This window comes from Bos grunniens, chromosome 4 (assembly GCF_055505025.1).
Source record: "Bos grunniens cultivar Pamir isolate PY7600 chromosome 4, Bosgru_T2T1.0, whole genome shotgun sequence".
Lineage (NCBI taxonomy): Eukaryota > Metazoa > Chordata > Mammalia > Artiodactyla > Bovidae > Bos > Bos grunniens.
Genome location: NC_141168.1, coordinates 22,240,702 through 22,263,311, shown reverse-complemented (window position 1 = coordinate 22,263,311; position 22,610 = coordinate 22,240,702). Strand labels below are relative to the sequence as shown.

General features: G+C 43.6%; 1 protein-coding gene and 1 pseudogene across 2 annotated transcripts in view; one reads left to right on the top strand and one right to left on the bottom strand.

Annotated features, from left to right (window-relative positions):
• Positions 1–19,166, bottom strand: part of SLC35B4 (solute carrier family 35 member B4) — a 41,676-nt gene extending 22,510 nt beyond the window's left edge. The window contains exon 1 of one of the 2 annotated variants that reach the window (XM_086395573.1): positions 18,498–19,166. In XM_086395573.1, coding sequence (XP_086251699.1) covers positions 18,498–18,574 — 77 coding nt within the window. In that variant the 5' untranslated portion in view covers positions 18,575–19,166. The remainder of the gene's footprint in view (positions 1–18,497) is intronic. The other variant, XM_086395574.1, reaches the window with a different exon arrangement.
• On the top strand, positions 6,584–8,992 carry LOC147373774 (selenide, water dikinase 2-like; annotated as a pseudogene).
• Positions 19,167–22,610: the final 3,444 nt, after the last annotated feature.

Sequence of the window (22,610 nt, the reverse complement as noted above, 5' to 3'; positions counted from 1 at the left end):
CACTCTGATAATGCTCATTCGGAGAACTATGATACAACTTTCCCAGTGAACTGTAGGAAGTTAGTCATAGGCTCTCAGTGGTATCCTCACTTAACCAAGAGGGCTTTAGTCCAGATCCTTGTCAGCTTGGACACAAAGTCCAGGGACAGAAATATGCTCAGGTCTCCTGTACTGTTTTAGCTTCCCTTGTGGCTCAGCTGGTAAAGAGTCCACTTGTAATGCGGGAGACCTGGGTTCAATCCCTAGTTTGGGAAGATCTCCTGGAGAAAGGAAAGGCTACCCACTCCAGTATTCTGGCCTGGAGAATTCCATGGACTGTATAGTCCATGGGGTCACAAAGTGACATGACTGAGCCACTTTCATTTTGACCTGTAATGTTTACATATCCTCCCGACCAGGAATCTCCAAAACTGTTGTCAATCAAAGACTCCTGTCCAATGTTGACCACAAGAACACTACCTTAGACAGAGACCCGATGCGGGCAACAACTGGTTGGGGGGACAGGGACGCGGAATCTTACTCTTTTTCTAAGTATAAAGCACAGGATAAACATACAGCATGTAAGTCCATTTATAGTGTATCTGCAGAGGGATGACTAGGGGAAAAAATATGCCCACAAAGGGTCTTTTGTGGGCACTGGGGGAGGGGCAATGATGAAGACAAGACTGAGGAGCACTGCTACAGTCTACCAGTCTCCACCATCCTTAACACAAATGTGCTAGGCACTCAACATACATCCTGGAATTCACTGGAACCTCTTCAGTCATCTATGCAAGGGTTGCGGAATCTTCCATAGTGACGCTTAGGAACAAATCTACAAGGTAGTAAAATTCTCTGACATTCCTCTTGAGGCACTTTGTGAAAGTTAGTTACTCAATATGTGTGGTTTGTTTTCAGCTTCATTTAGCATCATGTAGTGCTGCCCCATCACTGGAAGACAAAGTGAGCAGCTGTCTTTGTTTTCCTGAATCTTGCACAGTCCTCACATTACCATTATTCCCATATTATGAAACAGAGCCTCCCAATTCTATATCCACATCTTAACCAAAGACATTTACTCAAGCCTAGTGATTAGAGGGATTTAACAATTATTATATATTAAAATAACGTTATTTATTAACAACTCCATTCTCTATCGGTGGTGTGTGCGCTCAGTTACTCAATCGTGTCCTACTCTCTGACCCCCTATGGACTGCAGCCCGCCAGGCTCCTCTGTCCATGGGATTCTCCAGGCAAGAATACTGGCGTGGGTTGCCATGCCCTCCTCCAGGGGATCTTCCTGACACAGGGACTGAACCCACATCTCCTGCACCTACTGCATTGCAGGTGAATTCTTTTCTGCTGAGCCACCAGGGAAGCCCCTATTGGTGGTATTAATATTAAAATAGCAATCCCAAGGATCTCATTCTTAAACTCACTAAATAAAAATAACTATGCCAAGCATAAGCCATTCCTGTATGGAGCTGTGCTTTCCATCTGAAGCGGAACTGTTGCTCCTCTCTAGGCTCTACTGCTTATGAAGGCTTCCTTGAAAACTACTGCTCTGTATTCAACAATCTATTTTGGCACTCCTTATGTTTGAGGGACAGGGCGAAACATTGCAGGAATTCACACATAATCATATAAGTCATTTCCCTCATTCAAGGAACTAATCAAGACTATGACCCTAAATATAAATGACAGGAGAGGGAACTTTAGCTTTAGCACAGCTCTCTTCAACTCCAGCTGAAATGAAAGTGAAAGTTGCTCAGTCCTGTCCGACTCTTTGCGACCCCATGGACTACACAGTCCATGGAATTCTCCAGGCCACAATACTGGAGTGGGTAACCTTTCCTTTCTCCAGGGGATCTTCCTAACCCAGGTCTCCTGCATTGCAGGCAGATTCTTCACCTTCACTAGCTGAACCGCAACGGAACCCCAAGAATACTGGAGTGGGTAGCCCCTATCCCTTCTTCAGTAGATCTTCCAGATCCAGGAATCAAACCGAGATCTCCTGCATTGCAGGCAGATTCTTTACCAGCTGAGCCACAAGGGACTCAGGCTAGGCTGCTCTTTAAAAACCTGTAAGCCTGAGAAGCCTCACCCTCCTCTGTGGGGTTGGGCCCTGGAATGTGTACTTTGAAAGCTTCCCACTAGATCCTAATGTGCACCCAGAGCTGAGAAGCACTAGGGTAGGTCTGGGAGGTCTAGGAGTGTGTGTGTGTATAAGACGCACAAGTCTTAAGGGCTGCCATGGGGCTGAGAGTCCGTGTGCTCCACAGAACTTGTGCATGCCAAGTTGCTGCAGTCACATCTGACTCTTTGTGACCCTACGGCTTAGAAGCACACAGTGACATGCAGGATCCAGCTCTGCCACTTACCCGATGACGGCGGAAGTTAATTACCCTAAGTTTAGTTCCCTTATCTTTAAAGTGGGAACAGTACTAGTGCCCATCTCCTTGAGTAAATAAGCCAGTCCCTGAAATGCACCTGACGGAGGGAAAAGGCAAAGAGCAGAACACTAGGATGCCTCCAACCTAAGTATAGTAACTCTTTTAAAGACATTTATACTGACCAGGTTTTCTCACCTGTAAAACAGAAGTGATGTATTTTTAATGTCATAGTGAGGATTCAATGAGAAATCAACAATCACAGGACTCGGTCCAAGAAGGGCTCATGATACTTTTTGCTTTCCCTTCCATTTTCTCTTTATCAATGGCTTAGGCCAATTCAACTAATGAATAATTATTGAGAACATTCTGCATGTGCAGTTAAGTGCTGGCTGTGAGGGAGCTGCCAACTGAAATGAGACATGATCCCTGCCAAGCATGGATGGAGTAAGAGGCAGAAGGAACCCAGTGCCCTGATCCTTCTTCCTGGATGGTTAAAGGGTGTCCTGTTCATCTTCATGCTTCCAGTCTCTGGGCACTGAGTCTGGCCTTCACTCAAGCAACTGAAGCAAACATGACCTAGAATATTAGGATTGTATGAAAGTTAAAAAGAAACTACTTCAAAAAAAAAAAAAAGGATTCCCTTTAAAAGTATATTCTTCCTATCCTATCCAGGACATTTTAAAGTGCATCATAACAGGATTGGATCAAGATGGCAGAGGAGTAGAACGTGGAGCTCACTTTCTCCCACAAATACATCAAAAATACATCTACGTGTGAAACGATTCTCATGGAACACCTACTGAACACTGGCAGAAGACCTCAGACTTTCAAAAGGGCAAGGAAATCTCCATGTAACTGGGTGGGACAAAAAGAGAAAAGAGAAAGGAATCGAGATGGGAACCTGACCCCCCGAAAGGGAGCTGTGAAGGAGGAAAGGTTCCTGCCCCTGGGAATGGCCCTCTCTAGTAGGGAGATCAGCCAGGACAGAGAGGGAGCTTTGGAGTCCTGGAGGAGAGCACAGCAACTCATCTGTGAAAGGAAAAGAGAAAGACCCGCATAGACGGTCAGTGCTGCCCAGCTCTCCCCAGACTGAGATGCTTCTCTACTGGGGTGGGTGGGGGCTGGGTACTGAGGCTCGGGTTTCAGAGCTCAGACTCTGGGGAGAGGACTGGGGTTGGCTGCATGCAGACAGCCTGAGAGGGCTGGCTAGGATGTGGTGTGCCACAGGCAAGGGAGTATGGGAAGATGCTTGGGCCCACCAGCGAAGCAAGGCCATTGTTGCGGGGTGCGTGAGGAGGTGGTGGGCCCACCATAGGAGCTTTCTTCTCTGAGTACACTCTCAGGAGGCAGGGCACAGGCTACTTGAACTCGAGGAGTCCCAAGGAAAGAGACACCATCCAAACCTAAAACAGCCCTCATGCCAAAAAATATTAAACTCACACAAGCTATGCAGGGATGCTCCCACATACAAATAGCCCTCCAAGACTACAGTAGATAGTTGTTTTTTCAAAACTCATAGAGTAAGAGGGATATAAGCAAAATGAAGAAGCAGAGGAAATACTCCCAATTAAAAGACCAAGAAGATTCCCCTGAAGGAACAATGACATAGATCTCCTCAGTCTAAAAGACACCAAGTTCAAAAAGGAGGTAATGAAAATACTGAAGAAATTAAGAAAGGCTATTGACAGAAATGCAAATTACTGTAAAAAAGAACTAGAAACATAAAGAGGCAAGAAAAATTTTTTAATTCACTTGCCAAGACAAAAGTAGAGCTAAAGGCAATGGACAGCAGGATGAATAATGCAGAAGAAAGAATAAGTGACCTGAAAGACAGAATAATGGAAATTACCCAATCAAAATAGCAGACAGGAAGCCAAATGGAAAAAAAAAAGAATGAAAGCAATATAAAAGACTTGTGAGATAATATAAAGCATGCCAATCTATATATAATAGGTATTCTAGAAGGAGAAGAGGGATTGAAAATGTATTTGGAGAAATTATGGCTGAAAACTTTCCAAACCTAAAGACGGAAACAGATATCCAGATTCAGGAAGCACAGAGAGTACCTAACAAGATAAACCCAAACAGACCTATGCCAAGACATATTTTAATAAAAATGGCTAAAGCTAAAGAGAGATTTCTAAAGACAGAAAGAAAAACAAACAGTCAACTATAGGGCTTCCCTGGTGGCTCAGTGATAAACAACTGATCCAGGAAGATCCCACACGTGATGCAGAGCAACTAAGCCCATGTACCACAACTACTGAGTCTGTGCTCTAGACCCTGAGGGTCACAACGACTGAAGCCCGCACTTCAGGGCCTGCACTCTGCAACAAGAGAAGCCAGCACAATGAGAAGCCTGTGCACCGCAACTAGAGAGAAGCCCCTGCTCGCTGCAGCTAGAGAGAGCCCGCACAGCAACAAAGACCCAGCAAAGCCAAAAATAAGTAAATAAAATTACTTTTTAAAATGAGTTAAGTATAAGGGAAACCCCCATAAGGCTATGAGCTGATTTCTCCACAGAAACACTGAAGGTCAGAAGGGAGTGGCAAAACATATTCAAAGTCTTGGAAGGGAAAAATATGGAGCTTAGATTACTCTACCCAGCAAGATCATCATTCAGAAGAAATAAAGAATTTCTTAGACAAGCAAAAACTAAACAAATAGAGCAACTTTAAAAACTATCCCAAAAGAAATATTGAAAGGGCTTCTCCAAATAGAAAAAAAGCAAGACCATATAGGAAGGAGGAAATCACAATTGGAAAGTAAATCATTTAAATTGGCCAGTACACAGATTAAAAAAAAAAACAACCTACTTGTGAAAGTGATGATCAACACAAGGAACAAGAAAAAGATAAACATGAAAATGTAAAAAAAGACACCAAAATCAGAGGGAAGGACAGTAAGAAAATACAGATTTAAAAAAAAAAAAAGTGTTTGAGCCTATAGTCTGAAGCAATCTAAAGCAATATGAAGGGGTTAACACAATTGGGGAAAAAAAGGTGGGCTACCACAAATCGAAAACATTGATTCTCAAAAACCAAAAAGAAGAGAACACAAGCATAAAATATATCAAACCACAAAAAGAAACAGAAGAATCAACTGGAAAACAAAGTTTAAAATGACAATAAATACATGCTGCTGCTGCTGCTAAGTTGCTTCAGTCATGTCCGACTCTGTGCAACCCCATAAACGGCAGCCCACCAGGCTCCCCCATCCCTGGGATTATCCAGGCAAGAACCCTGGAGTGGGTTGCCATTTCCTTCTCCAATGCATGAAAGTGAAAAGTGAAAGTGAAGTCACTCAGTCGTGCCAGACTCTTAGCAACCCCATGGACTGCAGCCTACCAGGCTCCTCCGTCCATGGGATTTTCCAGGCAAGAGTACTGGAGTGGGTTGCCATTGCCTTCTCTAATAAATACATATGTATCAATAATTACCTTAAATGTCAATGAACTGAATGCTCCAATCAAAAGAACAAAGTGGCAGACTGGATTTAAAAACAAGAGCCTACAATATGCTGCCTACAGTATGAGACCCACCTTAGGGCAAAGGACACACATGGGCTGAAAGTGAGGGAATGGAAAAAACATATTTCATACAAATGGAAATGACAAGAAAGGAGTTGCAGTACTCATATCAGACAAAATAGACCTTAAAGCAAAGGCTATAAACAAAGATGAAGAACACTATATAATGATTAAAGGATCAATACAAGAAAAGTATTTTACACTCATCCACATATATGCACCTAATAGAGGAGCACTCGAATACACACAACAAACACTGACATAAAAGGAGAAATTGATGAGCATATAATAGTAGGAGACTTTAGCTTCTCACTCACATCAATGGACAGACCTTCTAGACAGAAAATCAATAAGGCAACAGAGATCCTAAATAATACAATAGAATTGACGTTTTTCAGGACATTATAACCGCCTTCTTCCCCGAAAAAGAAAACACATTCTTTTCAAGTGCACATGGAACACTCTCTAGGATTGACCACACACTAGGGCACAAACTAACTTCAACAAATATAAGAGTATAGAAGGAGGCCCTGGAGCGTGTGGTGTGGTGGCAGTTGGGCTGCGCGAGTTGTGCCAGAGAGACTCTTCGGTAATATCTGTTACGCCTTGCTAACTGGAGTGGAAAGTAAAAAGGACCTCTCCTCCTCCATCTTCTTTTTTCTCTCTCTGCCGGGCGGGCATGATGGCACAAGCCGCAGTGACAGGTGCCAGCGAGAGGCTATGGCTGAGGTGGCCGCGGGGGAGAAGGTTCCTCAGGCCCAGCAGGCTTGCCTCGAAGCCGGGCCCTGTCGAACAGGCCCTTCGAGCCCCAGGCGTTGGGTCGCAGCCGGAGCTGGCGGCTCACTGGCTTCGGCATGCAAGGCTGAGCCTGCAAGGCCCCCCAGGAGACGCTGCTCAAACTCCAGGCGGGACTGACGCAACCAGAAGTGCGACTGGCACTGGGCCGGAGCCTGGTCGGAGGCCTTGAAGAGATGGCCCAGGAAGCCGATCTGCCTGGTGAGGGCAGAGCCCAGCCCGCCCTTCCCCAGCCTCGGCATTGGGATGGATTCCCGCATCATACCCCTGAGGCACAGGGGGCCTGTCCTTGGTGCAGACCACCGACCTCTTTTACCCCTCGGTGGAAGATCCCTACAGTGATGGGGCCCATCACATGCACCAACGTGCTGAGTGACCGCTATGCCATGGGCATTACTGAGTGTGACAACATGTTGATGCTAATCAGCGTCAGCCAGAGCATGCCTGAGGAGGAGTGAGAAAAGATCACACCACTCATGATCAAAGGCTTTCGGGATGCTGCCGAGGAAGGAGGGACTGCAGTGACTGGTGGGCAAACGGTGGTATTATCATCGGTGGAGTTGCGACTGTGGTATACCAACCAAATGAATTCATCCTGCCTGACAGCGGGGCAGTTGGGGATGTGCTTGTGTTAACTAAACCCTTAGGAACCCAAGTTGCCTGTCAATGCCCACCAATGGCTGGATAATCCTGAAGGATGGAATAAGATAAAGATGGTGTTCTTCAGAGAAGAGGTAGAACTGGGCTATCAGGAAGCTATGTTCAACATGGCTACCCTCGATAGAATTCAGTTCAGTTCAGTCGCTCAGTCGTGTCGGACTCTTTGCGACCCCATGAATCCCAGCACACCAGGCCTCCCTGTCCATCACCATCTCCCGAAGTTCACTCAAACCCACGTCCTTCGAGTCAGTGATGCCATCCAGCCATCTCATCCTCTGTCGTCCCCTTTTCCTCCTGCCCCCAATCCCTCCCAGCATCAGAGTCTTTTCCAATGAGTCAACTCTTTGCATGAGGTGGCCAAAGTATTGGAGTTTTCAGCTTTAGCATCATTCCTTCCAAAGAACCTGCCAGACTAAAGCCCACGTTTTAATGCCCATGCAGCCACAGATATCACTGGCTTTGGCATTCTGGGTCACTCTCAGATCAGATCAGATCAGTCACTCAGTCGTGTCCGACTCTTTGTGACCCCATGAATCGCAGCATGCCAGGCTTCCCTGTCCAACACCAACTCCTGGAGTTCACCCAGACTCACGTCCATCGAGTCAGTGATGCCATCCAGCCATCTCATCCTCTGTCGTCCCCTTCTCCTCCTGCCCCCAATCCCTCCCAGCATCAGAGTCTTTTCCAATGAGTCAACTCTTCACATGAGGTGGCCAAAGTACTGGAGTTTCAGCTTCAGCATCATTCCTTCCAAAGAAATCCCAGGGCTGATCTCCTTCAGAATGGACTGGTTGGATCTCCTTGCAGTCCAAGGGACTCTCAAGAGTCTTCTTCAACACCACAGTTCAAAAGCATCAATTCTTCGGCGCTCAGCCTTCTTCACAGTCCAACTCTCACATCCATACATGACCACAGGAAAAACCATAGCCTTGACTAGACGGACCTTTGTTGGCAAAGTAATGTCTCTGCTTTTCAATATGCTATCTAGGTTGGTCATAACTTTCCTTCCAAGGAGTAAGCATCTTTTAATTTCATGGCTGCAGTCACCATCTGCAGTGATTTTGGAGCCCAGAAAAATAAAGTCTGACACTGTTTCCACTGTTTCCCCATCTATTTCCCATGAAGTGATGGGACCAGATGCCATCATTTTCGTTTTCTGAATGTTGAGCTTTAAGCCAACTTTTTCACTCTCCACTTTCACTTTCATCAAGAGGCTTTTGAGTTCCTCTTCACTTTCTGCCATAAGGGTGGTGTCATATGCATATCTGAGGTTATTGATATAGAACAGAGAAATGAAGTGTCCTTTGTCATTTGTAATCTGCCCAGCATTGCCAAGATGGCTGCCATCAGCCAGGCCAGCAGGTGCTCTGGTTTCCTGCAAGGAACCTCAGCAGAAACTTCTGGAGGGCTACTGATTTGTCTGCCAAGAGAACAGACAGTTCACTTTTGTTCAGAAATCAAATCTTCAAAGTATGGAGAGGGTCGTCAAGCCCGGATTGTCAGTATTCTTGAAAAGGGAAACCAGACAGCCTGGATCATTGACAAGCCTCACGTTATTGAGGTCCTGCCTTGTGGGGCCACTGGTACTGCTCTTGCTCCTGAGAACACCAGTGCCTCCTCTGAGCCTGGCTTGTGAGATGGAACAGCAGAAGTTGTACACAAGCATGGACCATTCTCTACAGTTGATTTTAGGAAGAAATTTCCAAAGAAGGCTGCCCGGTTAGTACTTCCAGCTACTCTTCCTAGGTAATTTGAATCAGCCCATCAAAAACTGCAGATTCCAAGGCCAGAAGTAACATTTTTGGACTTCCAAGGGGTAGATTTGTTCATCTCTTGAGTGGAAAAAGAGCAGGAAACCCCATTTCCTCTTTCTAAGAGCAAGATGAGATTATTCAGGTTTGAGATACTTTTCTTAGCACAGGGTTAATTGATTTTTTTCACAAGGAGTGAGGTTATTTATTAAAATTACATAGACACCAAAAATAGATTGCAAAATGAAAAACACTTAGATCAGAAGCAAATAAGTTTGGACCAATACTGTTGATAAACTGAAACTGTTATGAGAGATTAAAATGCAATGTCAAATTCTTATTGGACTACTCTGAAATACTGGCTCTTTCCTACTCTGGACCAGAATTGAGCAGCTTGTCCAATGACTGGGAAAGGGGACCTCCAACCACCTTACTTGATCTCTGCTAACAATGTCTCTCTCTAAATCCCTTTAAGGACTGGGAGAAGCAGAGCAAACCTCAGAGCCCAGGCCTTGGTGGATATTAAGATGTTAAATCTTGTGTTGAAAATTCCTGGTGATTTCATCAATAAAGCTATTTCTAGTGAAATAAAGAATTTTGTTCGGGAAAAAAAAATTACTTCAAGCATCTTCTCTGACCACAACAGCATGAAACTATAGATCAAATACAGGATAAGAAATGAGGGGAAAAAAAAAAAGATTATATGGGAACTAAACAACGTACAAAAAACCAATGGGTCAATGAGGAAATCAAAAAGGAAATTAAAAAATACCTTGAAACAAATGACAATGAAAATACAACCATACAAAAATCTATAGGATGTAGTAAAAGTAGTTCTTAGAGGGACATTCCCAGTGATACAGGCTTTCCTCAAAATATTAGAAAAATCTGAAATAATAACCTACCACCTAAAATAATTAGAAAAAGAAGAACAAACAAAATCTAAAGCCAGAAGAAGGAAGGAAATAATAAAGATTATGTGTGAAAGTTGCTCAGTTGTGTCTGACTCTTTGAGACCCCATGGACGGTAGCCTGCCAGGCTTCTCTGTCTATGGAATTCTCCAAGAAATTCTACTGGCATAAGTAGCCATTCCCTTCCTCAGGGGATCTTCCCAACCCAGGCATTGATCCCAGGTCTCCCTACTGCAGGCAGATTCTCTGCCATCTGAGCCACCATGGAAGATTAGTGAGGGAATAAATAAAATAGAAATTAAAAGGGCAACAGAAAAAATAAGTCAATAAAACCAAGAGCTGGTTCTTTGAAAGGGTGAACAAAACTGACAAACTTCTGGCCAGGATCACCAAGAAGAAAAGAGAGAAGAGAACAAGTAAGAAATGAAAAGGGAGAAACCACAACTGATAACACACAAATACATAAAAACCTTAATAGAATACTATAAACAATTACATGCCAACACAGTTAACAACCCAGAAGAAACAGACAACTTTCTACAAACATATAGCCCACCAAAACTGAATCAAGAAGTAGATAATTTGAAGAGACCAGTCACTAGAAGTGAAATAGAATCTGTAACAAAAAAAAACAAAAACAAACAAAACACCCTATAAACAAAATTTCAGGACCAGACAGCTTCACAGGTAAATTCTACCAAACACACACAAAAGAACTTATACTGATTCTTCTTGAAGAGGAGGGAATACTCCCAAAGACATTTTACAAAGCCACCATCACCCTGATGTCAAAATCAGACGAAGATACCACCAAAAAATAAAATTACAGGCCAATATCTCTGAGGAATATAGATGCAAAAACCCTTAACAAAATATTAGCAAATCAAATCCAACAACATTTAGAAAAGATCATACACCATGACCAAGTGGGATTCACCCCAAATTCACAAGGATGGTTCAACATATGCAAAATCAGTGTAATACACGTTAACAAAAGAAAAGTAAAAAACCACATGATCATCTCAATAGATGCAGAAAAAGCATTTGACAAAATTCAACATCCATTTGTGATTAAAAAAAAGAAAAACTCTTACCAAAGTGGGTATACAGGGAACATATCTCAACATAATAGAAGTCATTTATGACAAACCCATAGCCATTTTAATACTCAATACTCAATATAATCAGAGAAGGCACTGGCAACCCACTCCAGTACTCTTGCCTGGAAAATCCCATGGACAGAGGAGCCTGGTAGGCTGCAGTCCATGGGGTTGCTAAGAGTCTGGCACGACTGAGCGACTTCACTTTCACTTTTCACTTTCATGCATTGGAGAAGGAAATGGCAACCCACTCCAGCGTTCTTGCCTGGAGAATCCCAGGGACAGAGGAGCCTGGTGGGCTGCCGTCGCACAGAGCCAGCCACAACTGATGCGACTTAGCAGCAGCAGCAGCAGCACTCAATATAATACTTTTAGCAAGAAAGCCTTCTTGCTAAAATCTGGAATAAGACAGGATGCCCACTCTCACCACTTTTATTTAACACTGTATTGGAAGTTCTAGCCACAGCAATCAGACAAGAAATAAAAAAGTATCCAAATCAGAAGGAAAGATAAAATTGTCACTATATGCAGATGACATGAAACTATATATACAAAACTCTAAGGTCTCCACATAAAAGCTACTAGATCTAATAAATGAATTCAGCAAAGTGCAGGATACAAGATTAACATTCAGAAATTAGTTGCATTTCTTTACACAAACAATGAAATAACAGAAAGAGAATGTAGGGAAAAAAAAAACTTAAAAAAAATCACACCAGAAAACAAAACAAAAAAATAGGAATAAATCTGACCAAGGAGGTAAAAGACTTATATGCTGAGAACTATAAAACACTAATAAAGGAAATCAAGTAGGATTCAAAGAAATGGGAGAATATCCCATGCTCTTGATTTGGAAGAATTAATATTGTTAAAATGGCAATACTGTCAAAAGCAATCTACAGATTTAATGCGATCCCTAAAAAATTACCCATGATATTTTTCACAGAACTAGAAGAAATAACCCCAAAATGTATATGGAACCATAAAAGACCCAGAATTGCCAAAGCAAACCTAAGTGGGGTGGGGGGAGCAAGAGACATAACTCTTCCAGACTTCAGACAATACTGTTAATAAAAAACTACAGTAATCAAACCCTGCAGGAGGGCATTGGCAACCCACTCCAGTATTCTTGCCTGGAGAATTCCACGGACAGAGGAGCCTGGCGGGCTACAGTCCGTGGGGTCACAAAGAGTCAGACACAACTGAGCGACTAACACACACACAGAGTAATCAAAACAATGTGGTATTGGTACAAAAACACATGTACAGATCAATGGAACAGAACAGAGAACCCAGAATAAACCCACACACCTACAGTCAATTAATCTTTGACAAGGGAGACAAGAATATAAAATGGGCAAAAGACAGTCTCTTCAGCAAGTGGTATTGGGAAAGTTGAACAGCTGCATATAAATCAATGAAGTTAGAACACAACCTCATACCATGCACAAAAATAAACTCAAAATGCCTTAAAATCTTAAACATAAGACATGATACTATAAAATTCTTAGAAGAGAACATAGGCAAAACATTTTCTGACATAAATCATACCAATGTTTTCTTAGGTCAATATCCCAAGGCAACAGAAATAAAAATAAACAACTGTGACCTTACAAGCTTTGGCAGAGCACATGAAGTCACTCAGTCGTGTCCGACTCTTTGCGACCCCATAGACTGTAGCCTACCAGGCTCCTCTGTCCATGGGATTTTCCAGGCAACAGTACTGGAGTGGATTGCCATTTCCTTCTCCAGGGGATCTTCCCGACCCAGGGCTTGAACCCAGGTCTCCCGCATTGTAGACAGACACTTTACCGTGTGAGCCACCAGGGAAGTCAAAGGAAACCATAAAAAAAAAAAAAAAAAATCTATAGAATGAAAGCCGTAGCATCATTTGCAAATGATGCGCCATACAAGGGCTTAATCTCCAAAACATACAAACAGCTCATACAACCCAACAACAAAAAAAACAACCCAATCAGAAGACCTTAATAGACAATTCTCCAAAGAAGACATACAGATGGCCCATGAAAAGATATTCAACATCACTGTATTAGAGAAATGCAAATCAAAACTACAATGAGGTACCACCTCACACCAGTCAGAATGACCCATCATTAAAAAGTCTACAAACAACAAATGCTGAAGAGGATGTGGAGAAAAGGGAACTCTCCTATCTGTTGGTGGGAATATAAATTGGTGCAGCCACTATGCAAAACAGTATGGAGGTTCCTCAGAAGATTAAACACAGACTTATCTTATGTTCCAGCAAACCCATTCCTGTGCATACATCCAGAGATAACTCTAACTCAAAAAGATACACATACGCCAGTGTTCAAAGCAGCACTATTCACAATAGCTAAGACATGGATACAACTCAAACGTCCATCAACAGATGAACGGATAAAGAAGATATAGTACATACATACCACGGAACATTATTCGGCCATAAAAAAACAAACAAACAAAATAATGCCATTTGCAGCAACATGGATGCAACTAGAGAATATCATGCTAAGTGAAGTCAGAGAGAGAAAGACCATATGACATCATTTATATGTGGAATCTAAAAATGGCAAAAATGAACCCATCTATAAAACGGAAATAGAACCACAGACATAGAGGTCAGATTTGTGATTGCTAAGGGGGAGGGGAGGAGAGCGATGGACTGGGGAGTTTGGGGTTAGCAGATGCAAACTATTATAGCACAGGGAACTATGCAGTCTCCTGGGATACACCATATACCATAATGGAAAAGAATATTTAAAAACATGTATGTGGTGGTGGTTGGTGGTTTAGTCGCTAAGTGATGTCCGACTTTTGCAACCCCATGGACTGTAGCCTGCCAGGCTCCTCTGTCCATGGGATTCTCAGGCAAGAATACTGGAGTGGGTAGCCATTTCCTTCTCCAGGGGATCTTTCCAACCCAAGAATCAAACCCAGGTCTCCTGCATTGCAGGCAGGTTAACATTCTTAACCTACTAAGCTACAAGGGACGCACTCCCCCACCCCCACAAAAATTTATGTATGTGTATAACTGAGTCACTTTGCTGTATAGCAGAGATTGGCACATTAGAAATCAACTATATTTCAAGTTTTTTAAATGTTAAAAATAACTGACTGAAATCAAGATCTTGAAAGCATAGCTGTACCCCCGTATTCACTGCAGCACTATTTGCAATACCTGGTGATGATACAGAAACAACTGAAATGTCCATGGACAGGTGAATAGATACAGAAAATGTGGTATAAACATACAATACTATTAACCTTAAAAAAGAAGGAAATGATATCATTTGCAACGACGTGGAAGACATGCTAAATGAAGTCAGTCACAAAAGGGGAAATACTGCATGACTCCTCTTACATGAAGCATCTAAAATCAATCTTACAGAAGCAGACAACAGATGGAGACCACCAAGGTCAAGGGGGAAGGGAAAACGGGGACCTGTTGTTTAATGGGTGTAAGCTTTCAGTTATACAAAGCAAATAAGTTCAAAAGATACCTGTGCACTGAAGTACATATGGTTAACAATTCCATATTGTACACTTTAGAATTTGTTAAGAGGGTACATCTTATGATCAGTGTTCTTATCACAAAATAGAACACAAGAAAATTTTGGAGGTGATGGATATGTTTATTACCTTGATTATGATGGCTTCGTGGTGTTATTTTATAACAATACCTGTCTCCATAGTAGGTATTATTATGCCCATTTCATTGCTAAAGACACTGAGGGCCATATGACACTGAGTTAGGTAAGTCTCTCAGGGCTACCTGGCAAATAAATGGTGTTTCCATTTTATTATTATTCTATTTATTATTATCATTGTTATTATTATTTTTTTCTTTTTTGTCACGTAGCATGTGGGATCTTAGTTCCCCCACCAGGGATTGACTCGTGCCCCTGCACTGGAAGCGCTGAGTCTTAACCACTGCACTGCCAAGGAGGTCCCTTTTTAATTCAGTGATTTTTAGTATATGTAGAGTTGTGCAGTCATTTCCATTATTTAATTTTAAGACATTCCAAAAGAAATCCCATACCCATTAGGAATCAGTCCCCATGTCCCCCTCCTCTTGACAATCTAATCTACTTTGTCTCTATTTCCATAGGATTTTTATATCTCCCTAATGTGCCCACATAATTCAATTTTTAAGAAATCAATTTACCGAACTTTTTAAGAACACAATGCTGTATAGCTACCAATGGAACAATTTAACTTGAATAATTCATTTGAAAACATCAGAGTACAAACCTAGATCTTTTTCTCCTAAATCACTTATTTTCTTGAACTTTATTCCTCAGGAATTATAATCACTAACTGCAAATCATTTCTGTTTCAATTCTCTTTGGCAAGAATCCAAAGTTTTACTTTTAGAAAATGTCCTTATTTAACATTAGGCACTTGATTAAAAAATAAAATGCCGAAAAGAAAATGTTTCAGATTGTTTTCCTGATCTAAGACACTTTGCCTAGACAGGGAACTGATGTATATCTTGATTCCGAAGTAGAAGGTGAACTCTCTCAGAAGGAAGATCAAAGCACTCATTCAATACTTCATGCTTGCCCTATGCACTGCATGGGTGCTTTGTATTTTATTATAGGTCCCAATCATAGGTATGAAATCAGAAAGAAAAACCTAAATTTGTTTTCCAATTTGGAAGAGAATGATTAAAAATGCTCATTTTACAAGTCACTTTAGTATTTCCATTCATACTTGGTGTTCCATACCTAATGATTTCAAGAAAACCACAGAAGAAGCACAGTACCTGCTCTACAAAATTTTATTAGCTTTCCACTATGGAGAAGGCGATGGCACCCCACTCCAGTACTCTTGCCTGGAAAATCCCATGGATGGAGGAGCCTGGTAGGCTGCAGTCCATGCGGTCATGAAGAGTCGGACACAACTGAGTGACTTCACTTTCACTTTTCAGTTTCCTGCATTGGAGATGGAAATGGCCACCCACTCCGGTGTTCTTGCCTGGAGAATCCCAGGGACAGCAGAGCCTGGTGGGCGGCCATCTATGGGGTCGCACAGAGTCGGACACGACTGAAGCGACTTAGCAGCAGCATGATGTCCCAAGACAAGAGTTACAAATTATGGGAAGCCAAATCTACAAAGAACCTTGAAGACTATCTAGTCCAACCAGTTCTTACTTTCTCAATCTGAAACATGATTAAGTTGGAGTTGCCCAAGAAAATTAGGAAAAAACTACTATTCAGTCTGGGGTACCACTCATTAAATTAGCAAATGTACCCCTTACCACTGTATGCAAACATTCAGATGAATAATGCAGAAAAACATTCTGTACAGTCATATTTACCTATAACTTTTCAGGAACAGTTAATAAAACAGAGTTGTTGTTTATCACTAAATCATGTCCAACTCTTTGCAACCCCATGGACTGTAGCCCACCAGCCTCCTCTGTCCATGGGATTCTCCAGGCAAGAATACTGGAGTAGGTTGCCATGCACTCCTCCAGGGCATCTTCCTGACCAAGGGATCAAACTCTCATCTCCTGCATTGCCGGCGGATACTTTACCACTGAGCCACCTGGGAAGCCCAATAAAACGGGTATACAAATACTGAAACAAAAGTTGTTAAAAGGGGAACGAACCAAATATGAGCTTCAGGCTTTGCACATGAATTTCATTTAATCCTTCAAAACCCTGTGAGGCTGGCAGAGCTATCGCCACCCTTTCACAGCTCAGGAACAGACTCAGAAAGACCAAGTAATTTAGCTAAGGGCTCACAACTGGTTAAAAAAAAAAGGCTCTCAGTTGCTAGCATATTCTGATGTCATACAGCCTTTGGCAAGATTTAATTTAATGGCATATTCAACATAAACACACTATTATTCTCTGACCTTCATTTCCATGGCTGACCTGATTTCATCACATTTTTATATTTTTAAACCAATTTCCAAAGTGACCTTCCTTTGAAGTGTACCAGCTGACAGCTGGGTGCATCTTTTCCTTTTATTTTCATATCCCTCACCACTTAGTCCCAAGAATGACAAATGACAGATCTTTATCAACACTTTTTGCATAATAAAATTTCAAGCTCTGTAATTGCAAAAATTAACCCCAAAGAATTCCCTTAAGTAAACTGGTTGCTTCTGAATAACTTAATCAATAGTGTCATGAAAATAAAATACAAGTCTAATAAGCACCACACGAGGAACTGGGTGACCAAAACTATGGGCTACTCCAGTTTAAAAATAACAGGAAGGCTGAAAAAGATACTCGACTAAGAGTTTAGATTCTTGGGTTCCAGTTCTGGTTCCGCCACTTACAAGTGATAAAAGAGAACCTAATTTCTTGGGACGTGTTTCACTTTCAGTAAAACAGAGAATATAATTGTTGACCTATCTTGTACATAAGATTGTTGTGATGGGCAATGGAGATAATTGTGCAGATTTAAAAACAAGGTGTTAAACAGCACAGATATTATTTTATAGCTGGAAAAAGGAAGCCCAGAGAGGCTAAATAACTTGAAAATGTCACACAGCCAGGCAAATGACAGAGCCAAAGGCTGAAACTCATGAGATTTTCAGTCTTGAGCTTTTCCAGTCCACTTGTCGCCTTTTCTGTAACAGTTTGTGCTCAATGACCTTTGCACATTGTTACTTAATACTGTTTGTGTGCCACCTCAATAAAGCTACCTTAGTGTCCTTTGGGAAAGTGTCATAACCATTCTTAATTTATAAAGTTTACGCCTCAAATTGCAAGCTTCCTAATTTATTGAATAGTATCTTAATGCTGGAAAATCTATCTCCGGTCAATTAGACAACTTTCTGCCTAAGAATTCGTTCTACTACATCCCCAAGAGGTATGCTGGGTGAAGTATCATAACCATCTCTAAGGCCAATAAAACAAATGTTCTGCAGCCTACTTTAATACAACTGAAACTTTCTTTGCAGTGTAAACCAAGTCAGACTGCTTTTTAAGTCCAAGCTTTGCTCAAGTCATACAAGAGGCATTAGCAGGATCGAGAAGAGCTGGGGGGAATCTTGGCTTCTGCCACGAGTTACCTTCGACCCTGCGGGGTGGAAACTCTACAGACTTCAATCCTCCAGGGTATGAAACGGGCGGGTGACGATAGCATACACCCCGAGGGTTCCCCTAGAGGGATGCTGAGAAACTGTTGGGCAGGAGAGCTGACGGTGCATAGGATGACGGACCAGCCAACTCAAAGAGGTCCCAGGTAGTCCAGAGCAGACCCGGGCGGAGGCGATTCCATCCCGGCCCGCGCGCGCCTCGGGGTAAGGAGGGAACGGCAACAAGACGGGGCGCGGGCGCGGGGGGGACGCCGAGCTGCAGCGTTCGGGGGTGCCCCTCCTCCCGCTTCTTTTGTGCGACCGACGGGGGTCACTCACCGGGCCAGGAGCTCTAAGAAGATCACGTTACTGCAGCAGCCTGCGAAAACCAGGCCCACCGCGAAGGCCGGGCGCATGGCCAAGACAGGGGAAGGGGAGCGAGAGCGCAGAGGAAGCGCCCAACTAGACCACTACCCCAGGAAGCCCGGCTACCGCCTCGCCGTGGCACTGAACATCACCACGGTCCTGGAGCGCCGCTCTCCCGGGTCCGTGACGGTCTCCCTTTTCTCAGCGGCTGCCACCAACGCTGCCGGTCAAGGAGCTGTAGTTCGCCGTCAACCGGAGCCCCATTCATACGAGGGGTCGTCCGAGTCCGGGCTAGACTACACTTCCCAGAATGCCGCGCGCCCGTACGTCAAGCTGCAATGTATTCCGCTTCTGCTGGGCAGCTCAATCGAAGAGAGAGGCGAGGTGCCCGTCATGCCTCGCGCCGTAGCGAGCCGCGAGGCTTGCTGGGAAGTGAAGTTCCAACGCTGTCAATGTTGTTTCCCGTGAGGCAGCCAAAGGCTACGAAAAGGATTCGTCCATCGTTTTCAGGGCAAACTCACAGCTGAGGGCACTAGAACAACACACCTGTGATTGACTGATAATTAGAAGTGTTCTAGGATCTAACACGGAGAAGGCAATGGCAACCCACTCCAGTACTCTTGCCTGGAAAATCCCATGGACGGAGGAGCCTGGTAGGCTGCAGTCCATGGGGTCACAAAGAGTCGGATACGACTGAGCGACTTCACTTTCACTTTTCACTTTCATGCATTGGAGGAGGAAATGGCAGCCCACTCCAGTGTTCTTGCCTGGAGAATCCCCGGGACGGCGGGGCCTAGTGGGCTGCCATCTATGGGGTCGCACAGAGTTGGACACGACTGAAGCGAATTAGCAGCAGCAACAGCAGGATCTGACAATTCTCCTGAATTGGGAGAAAGTGCAAATTTTCTGAACTTCCTTCTCTACCTTTTGAGAAGAACTTTGGACTCAGGGAGTTGGTGATGGAAGGCAGGCCTGGTGTGCTGCGGTCCATGGGGTCGCGAAGTGTCGGACACGACTGAGAGACTGAACGGAACTTGGACTCAGGAAGTTCTAGTACTCAATCTTGGCTTAGCCACTAATCAGCTCAGCTAAGGCAACCGGTTTCTTATTATACGTAAAGATGGGAACAGTAATGCCCATCTTGCTTCCCTTGTGACTTAGATGGTAAAGAATCCGCCGGCAATTCGGGAGCCCTGGGTTCAGTCCATGGGTTGGGAAGATCCTCTGGAAGAAGGCATGACAAACCACTCCAGTATTCTTGCCTGGAGAATCCCCATGGACGAAGGAGCCTGGTGGGCTACTGTCCAGGGGGTCACCAAGAATTGGACACGACTGAAGCCACCAGTATTCGCCTGGAGAATTCCATGGACAGAGGAGCCTGGTGGGCTGCAGTCCATGGATTGCAAGGAGTCGGACATGACTGAGCAACTAACACACAACAGTACATTATATCAGCACTGGAAGGGGCTATCACTCAACTCCCTCAATTTTACAGACCATAAAAAACTGAGTCCAAGCAATCCCTCCTTGTACCCTGACCAGGCCACACTCTACTCTACGATTCTGGTTCCCCACATGTGTTGCCCTTCTCTTTTAGGTCTCCCACATCCCAGTACTGGAGAAGGAAATGGCAACCCACTCCAGTATTTTTGCCTAGAGAATCCTGTGGACAGAGGAGCTGGTGGGCTGCTGTCCATAGGGTTGCACAGAGTCAGACACGACTGGTGACTTAGCAGCAGCAGCAGCAGAAGTAACTAAGCACAGAACACAGCAATGCCCATCTTACCTGGTGGTTGTAAGGATTAAAAGCTATGATCATCTGGGGATCTTGTGAAAGTGCAGATCCTGAGGGTCTGCATTTCCAGCAAGTTCCCAGGCGGTGGTGATGCTACAGATCCATCCACCACACTTTGAAGTGTGTGTGCTGTTGTTCAGTCGTGTCCAACTCTTTGCAACCCCACAGACTGTAGCCTGAAAGGCTCTTCTGTCTATGGGATTTTCCCCCTAGATGACTATTAACTAGTTGACTCTGTAGACCTTTTTATCCCACCCCTTCCATTGGCTCAGGGATTTAGTGCCCCTTGTGGCTCAGCTGGTAAAGAGTCCACCTGCAATGCGGGAGACCTGGTTCCATCCCTGGGTTGGGAAGATCTCCTGGAGAAGGGAAAGGCTACCCACTCCAGTATTCTGGCCTGGAGAATTCCATGGACTGTATAGGCCATGGGTTGCAAACAGTCAGACATGACTGGGCGACTTTCACTTCCAGGTGGCCAGCCAGGCTCCTTTTTCCCTCATGGCCTACAATCATGCTCAAATAAGCTACCATGTCTTTCTCCTTCACTTTAACGCCAAATATCTTTAAAGAATAATCTATATTCGTGGTTTCTTCATTTTACTCTAACTGAAGCCAGCCTATTGAAAGCAGTCTTATTTAAGAAACCTAGTGACCGCTTAATTGTCAAAACCAAATACCACAAGCTCACCTTACTCAATCTTGCAACGACTTTTGATAATGAGAGCTCAATGCTCTTGACATTCTCTTGTCCTTCTGCTTGTATGACATGAATTTTCTACTTCTCTGACTTAATCTGTTTTCAGTTTTTATTTGGTTTTTTCCTGCTCTGTCCACTGAATTCTCCTAACAAACCTCTACTATCTGTCCCTCTTCCTGTTGCTGTGTATACTTTCTATTGATGACCTCGCCTCCATAACTTCAGCCATCACTGTTTGTTAATTGAGATGGTACATGAATGTACACGTGCAGCCCCAATCTCCTGTGTGCCTTAAAGTTTCCAATTGCTTATCAGACATTTTCACCAATGAATCCTTGTAACCCCCTCAACATCAACATATACACAGTTCATTATCTACCCTCTCAAATAGGGCCCTTATTTCTATTAAGGACATTATCCACCACCTGTTCTCTTTGGGCAAAAAGCTGAAAGATATTCATAGTCTTCTTTTCACAACACTTCTACCTGACAAGTATCTCTAGATTCCAGCCTTTGCTTTCTGTTTACATCCATGCACACTTCCCCTCCTAACACATTCTTGGTAGCTTCAGCCCATCCTCCATGCTGTCTCCACACTGCTCCCAAAAATAGACTCTTTATGTCACAATGCTATTCCAACAAGTCTTCCAATTGCTACTACTTTGTAACAAACCACCCCAAAATATGGCGACTGAAAACATAGTATAGGGCTTCCCTGGTGGTCCAGTGGTTAAGAATCCACCTGCCAATACAGGAGACACAGTTCGATCCCTGGTCTGGGAAGATCCCACGTGCCATGGAGCAACTAAGCCTGTGCAACCCAACTAATTCATCTCTAGATCCTCACTGAAGCCTGAGAAGCCTAGAGCCCATGCTCCACAATGAGAAAAGCCGAGAAGCCACAATAAGCCCACATGCCAGAAGTAGACAATAGCCCCCGCTCTCCACAACTACAGAAAGCCTGGGTGCAGAGCAACGAAGACCCAACACAGCCAAAAGAAATAAATATTTAAAAAGACAGCACAGAACAAAAATATTGTCTCTCACTCACAGTTCTGTATGTTGACAACGTCCGACACATGGCTAGTCCATTCTCCACTGGGGTTTTGGATGCAGTTGTGGCCAGATGTCAGCTACGGGGGAGTCATCTGAAGTCTTGGCTGGTGAAGGGTCTCTCCTCATGGCCTCTCTTAGGTTGTGCTTCCTCACAATAAGGTGAACTCAAAATAGCCAGACTTCCTACAAGACAACTAGCTCCCCCTAGAACAAGCATTCCAGGAAATCAAGTCAGAGAAGCTGAAGTGGTCTCAGATATCACTTGCACCAAATTCTATTGGTTCCACTGGCCAAGAATGATTCTCAGATTCATTATGAGAAGGGACTAGCAAAAGCATCAGCTATGTGTGGGTAGAGAGGCACCTTTGAAGACTAATTATACGTTGTTTTTTGGCTCCTTGTGTGAAATTCACACTCTGTAGAAGGCATACAGACGTATCACCATCAAGCCTCAGTTTACATTTGAAATTTCCTCTCCTACCAAAGCCTCAGTTTACATTTGGAATTTCCTCTCCTGCCATTCTTTCCAGGACTACCT